Source organism: Bos javanicus, chromosome 15, assembly GCF_032452875.1.
Source record: "Bos javanicus breed banteng chromosome 15, ARS-OSU_banteng_1.0, whole genome shotgun sequence".
NCBI lineage: Eukaryota > Metazoa > Chordata > Mammalia > Artiodactyla > Bovidae > Bos > Bos javanicus.
In genome coordinates this window covers 54,431,024-54,442,368 of record NC_083882.1, presented here as the reverse complement: position 1 = coordinate 54,442,368, position 11,345 = coordinate 54,431,024, and the positions used below count along the sequence as shown (strand labels likewise).

General features: G+C 45.1%; 1 protein-coding gene across 4 annotated transcripts in view; it reads left to right on the top strand.

Moving 5' to 3' along the window:
* Positions 1–159: 159 nt before the first annotated feature.
* Positions 160–11,345, top strand: part of XRRA1 (X-ray radiation resistance associated 1) — a 68,156-nt gene continuing 56,970 nt past the window's right edge. For 3 of the 4 annotated variants that reach the window (XM_061380847.1, XM_061380848.1, XM_061380846.1), the window contains exons 1-3: positions 160–241; positions 7,472–7,539; positions 9,765–9,862. In XM_061380847.1, coding sequence (XP_061236831.1) covers positions 9,769–9,862 — 94 coding nt within the window. In that variant the 5' untranslated portion in view covers positions 160–241; positions 7,472–7,539; positions 9,765–9,768. Of the gene's footprint in view, positions 242–7,471; positions 7,540–9,764; positions 9,863–11,345 lie in introns of those variants that run through there. The other variant, XM_061380850.1, reaches the window with a different exon arrangement.

The following is an 11,345-nucleotide window of genomic DNA, read 5'->3' as shown; positions in this document are numbered from 1 at the left end:
GGTTGCTAGCGGAAGTGGCCGCGAGGCTTGCCGGGACTTGTAGTAATTAGAAGCTCCATCCATCGGTTGCCGCCTTCTCGGCCGGCCGCCGCGTCGCGGTTACTAAGGGGTGGAGAAGGTAGTGGCAGGCCCCACGGTGGAGCGGCTCCGAGATTCCCGGGAGGCTCGGAGGCGCGCATCCCGCCCGACCGGGGCGTCGCCCCCGCGGACATCTCGGAGGCGGAAGCGACGCCGGAGGCAGGTGCGGCTGGAAACTTAGTTTGCGTTGAAGGGTTAGAGTCTCCGCCGCTCCACATGTAGTGTTTCCCAAGGATGGGGTAGTAGCTCGTCCTTATCCTTTTTTAGCCTTGTTACTGCACTTGTTTTCTGGTGACTGTCATCTTATTTTCGTGATACAGAGAACTCACAGTCACTGAGTGCCTGTTGCCTACCAGGCGCTGTCTTCAGTCTTAAGTGCCTATATATCCATCCTCATTTAGTCCCCTGACGGAACAGATAGATGAGGAAACTAAGGAAATTAACCAAGGCCAGATAGCATGTATCAGAACCTAGTTTAGCAGCCAGGTGTTTGCGTCATCAAACCCGTGCCATGCTCCCTTTGTTACCACCTGGGGTCCTTGGACTCTTTAATCAATAGAAATTGATAAGAGGCCAGGCAAGGAATTTGGGCAAGATTTTATTAGGACTCCACTTGCAGCAGGCTTCCCTGATAGGTCAGTGGGTAAAGAATCCGCCTGCGTTGCTGGAGACCCCTGTTCGATTCCTGGGTCGGGAATATCCCCTGGAGAAGGGAAAGGCTACCCACTCCAGTATTCTGGCCTGGAGAATTCCACGGACTGTGTAGTCCATGGGGTCGCAAAGAGTCAGACAGGACTGAGCGACTTTCACTTTCCTCTTGCAGCAGCAGAGAGCAAAGCAAGAAACAGGTGTGGGGGGTAGGGTGGGGGTGGTGAGTGAGCTGGTCCCTTAAATGGGGTGAGGGTAGGGAGCCAAATGGGTGAGGTGGGGGAGTGGCTTACTGTGGTCTGCCCACACCCTTTGTGGTGCTGTGTGCAGGGATCATGCACAGTATCCTACTCTTGATCCTGGCACCTCAGAAGAGACAGTTGGATTTTGGCCTTTTTATGTGTTATTGTTCATAATTTGCCCCACCTGTGCATGCATGCAGTTATTTTTAGTCCCTTCTAGTTTATTTGTGTTAATATTTTGCTGTACAAACAGGTGTTTGTCCAGGTACTAGCACTCTAGTAAAGGGTCCCAGGTCCCAGCCTATATCACCTTTGCCTCTCTGCCTTTACAGTTTTAGGATGTAATAATAGTCTATATTTTTATTAAATTTTTTACACAATATTTATTGAGCACCAACCTTACTTGCAGCTGTACTAAGAGATACTAGGGGATCAGAAAAGACATGTTCCCTGAGTTACCATGTAACAGAACCCAATACACCATGAGCTACTACATTGTATCATTTTTTAATTTTTTTTAATCCCTAAAAATTCCTGGTGGTTGTTTAGTTGCTAAGTCGTGATCGACTCTTGCGACCCCATGGACTGTAGCCTGCCAGGCTCCTCTGTCCATGGAATTCTCCAGGCAAGAATACTGGAGTAGGTTGCCATTTCCTTCTCCAGGGGATCTTCCTAACCTAAGGATTGAACCCAGGACTCCTGCTTTTTAGGCAGATTCTTACCAACTGAGCTCAAGGGAAGCCCTTGAAATTCCTCATGTAAATGTCCAAATCATTGAACAAATTAAGTACTTACTATGGAAACATTCCCACTCCAGTACTTTTGCCTGGAAAATCCCATGGATGGAGGAGCCTGGTGGGCTGCAGTCCATGGGGTCGCTAGAGTCGGACACGACTGAGCGACTTCACTTTCACTTTTCACTTTCATGCATTGGAGAAGGAAATGGCAACCCACTCCAGTGTTCTTGCCTGGAGAATCCCAGGGACGGGGAGCCTGGTGGGCTGCAGTCCATGGGGTCGCTAGAGTCGGACACGACTGAGCGACTTCACTTTCACTTTTCACTTTCATGCATTGGAGAAGGAAATGGCAACCCACTCCAGTGTTCTTGCCTGGAGAATCCCCGGGACGGGGGAGCCTGGTGGGCTGCAGTCCATGGGGTCGCTAGAGTCAGACACGACTGAGCGACTTCACTTTCACTTTTCACTTTCATGCATTGGAGAAGGAAATGGCAACCCACTCCAGTGTTCTTGCCTGGAGAATCCCCGGGACGGTCTATGGGGTCGCACAGAGTTGGACACGACTGAAGCGACTTAGCAGCGGTAGCAGCAGCATGGAAACATTACATGCAGTTTCTTCATCTTTGTGAAGCAATCCAGTCAGATGCCTCTGTAGCTTCATGTTTATCTTTTAATAACTTGTGTTTCAAGACCCAGCTCTAATGTCAACCTGCTCTGTGAAACCTTTCCTGATCCTCCTCCTTTCTTTGCAGACAGAATGGAGAACTCCATAGCATTGTGTTCATGGTTCTGTTTGGTTCAGTAAGCACTCAGTTGAGCCTCTTCAGTGGTCCAGACCTTGTATGAGGTGTGGGTGATAAAGATGTGGTTAGGACCCAGGCCTGGCTGTGAGAGGCTCCCAGTCTGAGGCTGGGGTGTGAGGAGTGGGAAACAGATAGGTAAGCAGGCCATTGTAATACAGTGTGGCACAGTGCCTCCATTAAGAGGTGGGGTAAGATGGTAGCACAGATAAAGGTCAACCAAAGGAGGAGGGTATACAGGGAAGCTTTTTGTATGAGTCAGGCAAAGAAGAGGGGCAAAAGTGTGATAGCCCAGAGGGATGGAAAAAAGCAAATGTATGCAGATGAAAGTGAAAGAGGAGAGTGAAAAAGTTGGCTTAAAGCTCAACATTCAGAAAATGAAGATCATGGCATCTGGTCCCATCACTTCATGGGAAATAGATGGGGAAACAGTGGAAACAGTGGCTGATTTTATTTTGGGGGGCTCCAAAATCACTGCAGATGGTGACTGCAGCCATGAAATTAAAAGACACTTACTCCTTGAAGAAAAGTTATGACCAACCTAGATAGCATATTCAAAAGCAGAGACATTACTTTGCCAACAAAGGTCCATCTAGTCAAGCCTATGGTTTTTACTGTGGTCATGTATGGATGTGAGCGTTGGACTGTAAAGAAGGCTGAGCACTGAAGAATTGATGCTTTTGAACTGTGGTGTTGGAGAAGACTCTTGAGAGTCCCTTGGACTGCAAGGAGATCCAACCAGTCCATTCTGAAGGCGATCAGCCCTGGGTGTTCTTTGGAAGGAATGATGCTAAAGCTGAAACTCCAGTACTTTGGCCACCTCATGCAAAGATTTGACTCATTGAAAAAGACTCTGATGCTGGGAGGGATTGGGGGCAGGAGGAGAAGGGGACGACAGAGGATGAGATGGCTGGATGGCGTCACTGACTCGATGGACATGAGTCTGAGTGAACTCCGGGAGTTGGTGATGGACAGGGAGGCCTGGCATGCTGCGATTCATGGGGTCGCAAAGAGTCAGACATGACTGAGTGACTGAACCGAACTGAACTGAACTGAATGTAGATGAGAAGCATTAGTCTGTGTGTGTGTGTGTATTTTGGAGCTGAGAGACACTACCATCAGATTGAGATTAGCTGCTTCACATTTGAGACAGAGACCAGAGGTGGCTGAAACTAGGTCGGCAGCCTCTAAGTCTGGAACTTGGTCTTTGTTTTTTCCATCACACAGGTAAATGCCGTACTTTTCTTAGGGATTACTTCCTAGACAGTGTAACCTGGGGGTTATGTGCTCTTCCTAACATGTTAGTCATAAATCTACACCTTCTCACCTGGTATTCCTCATAGGAAACTATAGTTTCCAGGATACTTAGTGAATATCTTTTCCCAGATTGTGTCTTTAAGTTTTGTCTTTGCTGCTTTTGTCATGCATAAGTTTATTTTGTGTAAATGGTGGTATAAATGATCCTTTCCTTTCTGATTTGTGATTTTCACTTCCTATTTAAGCTCTCTACCCCCAGGGAAAACAAACCAATCTGATCACATGGACCACAGCTTTGTGTAACTCAATTAAACTATGAGCCATGCCTTGTAGGGCCACCAAGACGGACAGGTCATGGTGGAGAGTTCTGACAAAACGTGATCCACTGGAGAAGGGAATGGCAAACCACTTCAGTATTATTGCTTTGAGAATCCCATGAACAGTATGAAAAGGCAAAAAGATATAGCACTGAAAGATGAACTCCACAGGTAGGTAGGTGCCCAATATGTTACTGGAGATCAATGGAGAAATAACTCCACAAAGGATAAAGAGATGGAGTCAAAGCGAAAATAACACCCAGTTGTGGATGTGACTGGCAATGGAATTAAAGTCCGATGCTGTAAAGAACAATATTGCCTCGGAACCTGGAATGTTAGGTCCATGAATCAAGGCAAATTGGAAGTGGTCAAACAGGAGATGGCAAGAGTGAGCATTGACATTTTAGGAATCAGCGAACTAAAATGGACTGGAATGGGTGAATTTAACTCAGACGACCATTATATCTACTACTGTGGGCAAGAATCCTTTACAAGAAATGTAGTAGCCATCATAGTCAACAAAAGAGTCCGACATGTGGTACTTGGATACCATCTCAAAAATGACAGAATGATCTCTGTTCGTTTCCAAGGCAAACCATTCAGTATCACAGTGTTCCAAGCCTATGCCCTGACGAGTAATGCTGAAGAAGCTGAAGTTAAATGGTTCTTATGAAGACCTACAAGACCTAGAACTAACACCCCCAAAAGATGTCCTTTTCACTATAGGGGACTGGAATGCAAAAGTAGGAAGTCAAGAAATAGGTAAGCAGGATGGAGTAACAGGCAGATTTGGCCTTGGAGTACAGAATGAAGCAGGGCAAAGGCTAACAGAGTTTTGCCAAGAGAATGCACTCATCATAGCAAACACCCTCTTCCAACAACACAAGAGATGACTCTACACATGAACATCACCAGATGGTCAATACCGAAATTAGATTGATTATATTCTTTGCAACCAAAGATGGAGATGCTCTATACAGTCAGCAAAAACAAGACTGGAAGCTGCTGTGGCTCAGATCATGAACTCCTTATTGCCAAATTCAGACTTAAATTGAAGAAAGGAGGGAAAACCACTAGACCATTCCGGTATGACCTAAATCAAATCCCTTATGATTATACAGTGGAAATGACAAATAGATTCAAGGGATTAGATCTGATAGAGTGCCTGAAGAATTATGGATTTGATCTGATAGAGTGCCTGAAGAATTATGGACAGAAGTTCGTGACATTGTACAGAAGGCAATGATCAAGACCATCTCCAAGAAAAAGAAATGCAAAAAGGCAAAATGGTTGTCTGAGGAGGCCTTACAAATAGCTGAGAAAGGAGAAGTGAAAGGTGAAGGAGAAAAGGAAAGATATACCCATCTGAATGCAGAGTTCCAAAGAATAGCAAGAAGAGATAAGAAAGCCTTCCTCAGTGATCAATGCAAAGAAATAGAGGAATATAATAGAATGCGAAACGCTACAGATCTCTTCAAGGAAATTAGAGATACCAAGGAATATTTCATGGAAAGACGGGCACAATAAAGGACAGAAATGGTATGGACCTAACAGAAGCAGAAGATATTAAGAAGAGGTGGCAAGAATACACAGAAGAACTGTACAAAAAAGATGTTTCATGACCCAGGTAACCACGATGGTGTCCTCACTCACCTAGAACCAGAAATCCTGGAATGCAAAGTCAAGTGGGTCTTAGGAAGCATCACTACAAACAAAGTTAGTGGAGGTGATGGAATTCCAGCTGAGGTATTTCAAATCCTAAAAGATGATGCTGTGAAAGTGCTGCACTCAATATGCCAGCAAACTTGGAAAACTGAGCAGTACCACAGGACTAGAAGAGCTCAGGTTTCATTCCAATCCCAAAGAAAGGCAATGCCAAAGAATGCTCAAACTACCACACAATTGCACTCATCTCACACGCTAGTAAAGTAATGCTAAAAATTCTCCAAGCCAGGCTTCAACAGTACGTGAACCATGAACTTCCATATGTTCAAGCTGGATCTAGAAAAGGCAGAGGAACCAGAGATCAAATTGCCAAAATCCATTGGATCATCAAAAAAGCAAGAGTTCCAATAAAACATCTACTTCTGCTTTATTGACTATGCCAAAGTCTTTGACTGTGTGGATCACAACAAATTGTGGAAAATTCTTCAAGAGATGGGAATACCAGACCACCTTACCTGCCTCCTGAGAAATGTGTATGCAAGTCAGGAAGCAACAGTTAGAACTGGACATGGAACAACAGACTGGTTCCAAATAGGAAAAGGAGTACGTCAAAGCTGTATATTGTCACTGCTTATTTAACTTATATGCAGAGTACATCATGAGAAATGCTGGACTGGATGAAGCACAAGCTGGAATCAAGATTGCTGGGAGAAATATCAATAATAACCTCAGATATGCAGATGACACCACCTGTATTTATGGCAGAAAGTGAAGAAGAACTAAAGAGCCTCTTGATGAAAGTGAAAGAGGAGTTGGCTTAAAACTCAACATTCAGAAAACGAAGATCATGGCATCTGGTCCCATCACTTCATGGCAAATAGATGGAGAAACAATGGGAACAGTGAGAGATTTTATTTTGGGGGGCTCCAAAATCACTGCAAATGGTGACTGCAGCCATGAAATTAAAAGATACTTGCTCCTTGGAAGAAACGTTATGACCAACCTAGACAGCATATTAAAAAACAGAGACATCACTTTGCCAACAAAGGTCTGTCTAGTCAAAGCTATGGTTTTTCCAGTAGTCATGTATGGATGTGAGAGTTGGACTATAAAGAAAGCTGAGCACTGAAGAATTGATGCTTTTGAACTGTGGTGTTGGAGCAGACTCTTGAGAGTCCCTTGGACTGCAAGGAGATCCAACCAGTCCATTCTGAAGGAGATCAGCCCTGGGATTTCTTTGGAAGGACTGATGTTGAAGCTGAAACTCGAATACTTTGGCCACATGATGTGAAGAACTGACCCATTTATAAAGACCCTGATGCTGGGAAAGACTGAAGGCAGGAGGGGTAGGGGACGACAGGATGAGATGGTTGCTTGGCATCACCAACTCAATGGACATAAGTTGGAGTAAGCTCTGGGGGTTGGTAACGGACAGGGAAGTGTGGCGTGCTGCCGTCCGTGGGATTGCAAAGAGTCAGACATGACTGAGCAACCAAACTGAACTGAGCCCCACCTCATTGTCATGAAATTATTTTCTTCTTACACCTTCCTGTCTATGTCTCTGTTTTCTTTTCTGTCTATTTCTGGAATCTTGAGTCCTGTGGCATTTTTCTAGGCCCCAGGTGAGACACATTTTGGAACAAAGTGTCACAGAAGGATATAATTAATGAGAAAGTTAAAGAGATCTAAATGACAGACTAAAAAGAAGTGCAATGTCTATTTTATAGGTGAAGAAACCGGAGAAGAAACAGAATAAAAAAGAAGTCAAGAGGTCTCTTCCAAGATCAAAGATCAAGTAAGTACTATGCAGAACCAAAGTCATCATATTCTGTAAGTTATTGAAATTTTCTCCAACAGTCATCTCTGACCTTTCCCAGGTAACTGTGTACTCATTCATTCATTCATTTACCCATCTAGCAGATTGTGGTTAGTCCCAAGAGGGATTTCCTGAAAGACAGATTGAATCCATGACTGTGTTTCCCCATCCAGTCATCCATTCATCCCTTCATCTTCCTGACACATTTTTAATAAGTCTAGGCTCTATGCTAGGCTCTGGGATCATATAGGTAAATAGGTATTATAGGCCCCATAGCAGGTGGAAAGTTGGTAAGGGGATAAAAATTATAACAAAGTGATAAATATTATACTAGGAGAAGTAGGGGGTATCGCAGAAATACATGGAAAGGATCTCCAACCTTTTTCAGGGTGGCAGGGGTCAGGAAATTCACAGTGCCCTGTGTTGAACCAGAGGAGATAACAAGATCACTCATTCATTCCATGCTGCTGCTGCTGCTGAGTCACTTCAGTCGTGTCCAACTCTGTGCGACCCCAGAGATGGCAGCCCACCAGGCTCCCCGTCCCTGGGATTCTCCAGGCAAGAACACTGGAGTGGGTTGCCATTTGCTGCTTCGATGCATGGAAGTGAAAAGTAAAAGTGAAGTTGCTCAGTCATGTCCGACTCCTAGCGACCCTATGGACTGCAGCCTACCAGTCTCCTCCGTCCATGGGATTTTCCAGGCAAGAGTACTAGAGTGGGTTGCCATTGCCTTCTCCCATTCATTCCATAGGTGGAGTCTATTATGTGCCAGGTGTTAGATGCTGGGAGTGAAGAGATGAGCATCATAGATGCTGTCCTTCCTCAGAGCCTAATTAGGGAGATTACAAATATGTATTAAAAAAAACTCTGGGCCTTGGGAGGACCACTGTATCCTTCATTTGACTCACACTTGTTTACTGAGTGTTTCCTGTGCGCTTTCCAAAAGTAGAAGAGAGACAGTGAATTGGACCTGTTTTGAGACTTTCAGGTTCAGAGACCATTGAAAGAGTCCCTTTATGACTGTTAGTAATCTCACGAGGTAGAAGGGGTTCCAACCACAAAAGATGTACAGAAGAAACACGCCAGAGTTTAGCTAAAGCAGCAGTTATTTACCTTTGGAAGTTTCAGTGAAGGTTTTATGGAAGGGATGGCATCTGGATTGAGTCTAGAAAGAAGCTTTTTTTTTTTTTTTTCTCTATTACCTCATTTAATTCTTAGAACAGTTCTCTGAGGCACAGGTTTAATCCTCATTTATATTTGAGAAATCTGAGGCACAAAGAGGTAAAGTGATTTGCCCAGGGTCACTCCGCTCAGTGGTAGAAACTAGCCTCAAACTTAAGTCCCTGTCTGTAAAATTGTTGCCTCTTCCTGTTTCACCCATCTCCTTGTCATATGTTTCTCTTCTGGGAAACATTTTCTGAGGACACCTGGTCCCAGCTCTCTACTCTGCTCCTCCCAGGGACTGAATCTTCCCAGACCCTCCATCTTAGGGTCCTACCTTCTTGCCAGGGTCTCCTTTCCCCTGGCCAGGGGCTTAAAGGTTCCTAAACCTCTGCTACCCCAAATTGTCTAAAGCTATCCCAAAGCAGGTTTAGGAATTACTGCTGCTACTGCTGCTAAGTCGCTTCAGTCGTGTCTGACTCTGTGCGACCCCATAGACAGCAGGCCCCCAGGCTCCCCCGTCCCTGGGATTCTCCAGGCAAGAATACTGGAGTGGGTTGCCATTTCCTTCTCCAGTGTATTAAAGTGAAAAGTGAAAGTGAAGTCGCTCAGTCATGTCCGACTCTTAGCGACCCCACGGACTGCACCCTACCAGGCTCCTGCGTCCATGGGATTCTCCAAGCAAGAGTACTGGAGTGGGTTGCCATTGCCTTCTTCTTGGAATTACTGGATCCCTTTAATGAAAAATCTCAGTCTCTAAGAGCTCAGGGTTTAAAGAATTTAGATTTTCGATCAGAAGTTTCTTTTCCTAAAGGAAGTGGCATTGGAGCCTAATCTTAAAGCATGAGATCAGCGAGATGAACAAGATGGAAGAGCTGTTTTGGGCCAAAGGAGCACTAAGAACAAAGGCATGGACCTGTAGGGCCTCAGAGAAAGGGTGTGTGTTGGGGGTGGTCCTGGTGGGCTCATAGGCTGTGCTGGGGTGAGAGCAGCCCTGCCCCTCCTCACTCCTTACTTCCTTGTTTTCCGTGCTTGGCTCTCAGGGTCATGGCCTCTGCAGAACTCTATAAGCTGGATGATGGGAAGCCTCACCTGAGCAACTGCTTTCCAGCTAAAAACCTGCTTCGGACACCAGAGGAAGGTCAGGTGACTTCTCAAATCAGAACCTTTGCCTCACACTCAGCACCTGCTTCAGAATGTCTCTAACACCCATGTCTTCCTCTTCAACCCATTCACTAATGTTTCCTGCCCCATCCTATCAACTTCCCTTCTAATCCATCTTCCCCCCAGCAGCCTCAGGGAGTCTAATTTTTTTTTTATCCTATTTATGTGTGTATTTGGGCTTACCAGGTAGCTCAAACGGTAAAGAATCTGCCTGCAATGCGGGAGACCTGGCTTTGATCCCTGGGTTGGGAAGATCCCCTGGAGAAGGGCATGGTAACCCACTCCAGTATTCTTGCCTGGAGAATTCCATGGACAGAGGAGCCTGGCGGGCTACAGTCCATGGGCTTGCAAAGAGTCTGACATGACTGAGTAACTAACACTTTCACTTTTATGTATCTGTTTAAAATGTCTTATTTTTATACAATTTTTCAAGATTACTTTTCGTTTACAGTTATTACAAGATGTTGGCTATATTCCCCATGTACAGTACATCCTTGAGCCTAACTTACGCCCAGGAGTTTGTACCTCCCACCCCTACATGGCCCCTCCATCCCTCTTCTGCGCTTGGAACCACTAGTTTGTTCTCTGTGTCTGTGAGTCTGCTTCTTCAATTTTTTTATTTACTAGTTTGTTGTATTCTTTAGATTCTACCTATAAGCAATATCTTATATGGGCAGTTTTTCTCTTTCTCTCTCTGACGTATTTCACTTAGTATAATGCCCTCAAGGTCCATCCATGTTGTTGCAAATGGCAACATTTCTTTTTAATGGTTAAGTAGTACCCCATTGTATATACGTCCCACAGATTTTATCTGTTCATCTGTTGATGGACGCTTAGGTCGTTTCCTTGTCTTGGCTGCTGCAAATAATGCTGCTTTGAACACTGGGGTTTGTTTTTGAATTAGTAACTTTGGTTTTTTAAAAGTATTTGTTTACTTTTGGCTGTGCGGGGTCTTTGCTGCTGCTCGGACTTTTCTCTAGTTGCAGGGCATAGCGTCTGCTCTTTGTTGTAGTGTGTGAGCTTCTCATTGCAGCAGCTTCTCCTGTTATGGAGCGCAAGTTCTAGGGCATGTGGGCTTCAGGAGCTGCAGTGCATGGGCTCAGTAGCTGTGGTTCCCAGGCTCTAGAACACAGACTCAGTAGTTACTGTGCACGGGCTTAGGTGCTCCATGGTGTGTGGGATCCTCCCAGACCAGGGATCGAACTGGTGTCTCCTGCACTAGGAGGTAGATTCTTTACCACTGAGCTACTAAGGACGCCCAGCGACTTTGTCTTTTTTGGATATATACCCAGGAGAGGAATTTCTGGATCATATGGTCGTGCTATTTTTAATTTTTTGAGGAACCTCCATAATGTTTTCCGCTGTGGCTGCACCAATTTCCATGCCCACTAACAGTGTACAAAGGTTCTCAGGGAACCTTCTCATGTACACCACAGTGTTCTCATCTGTTCAGTGAATTC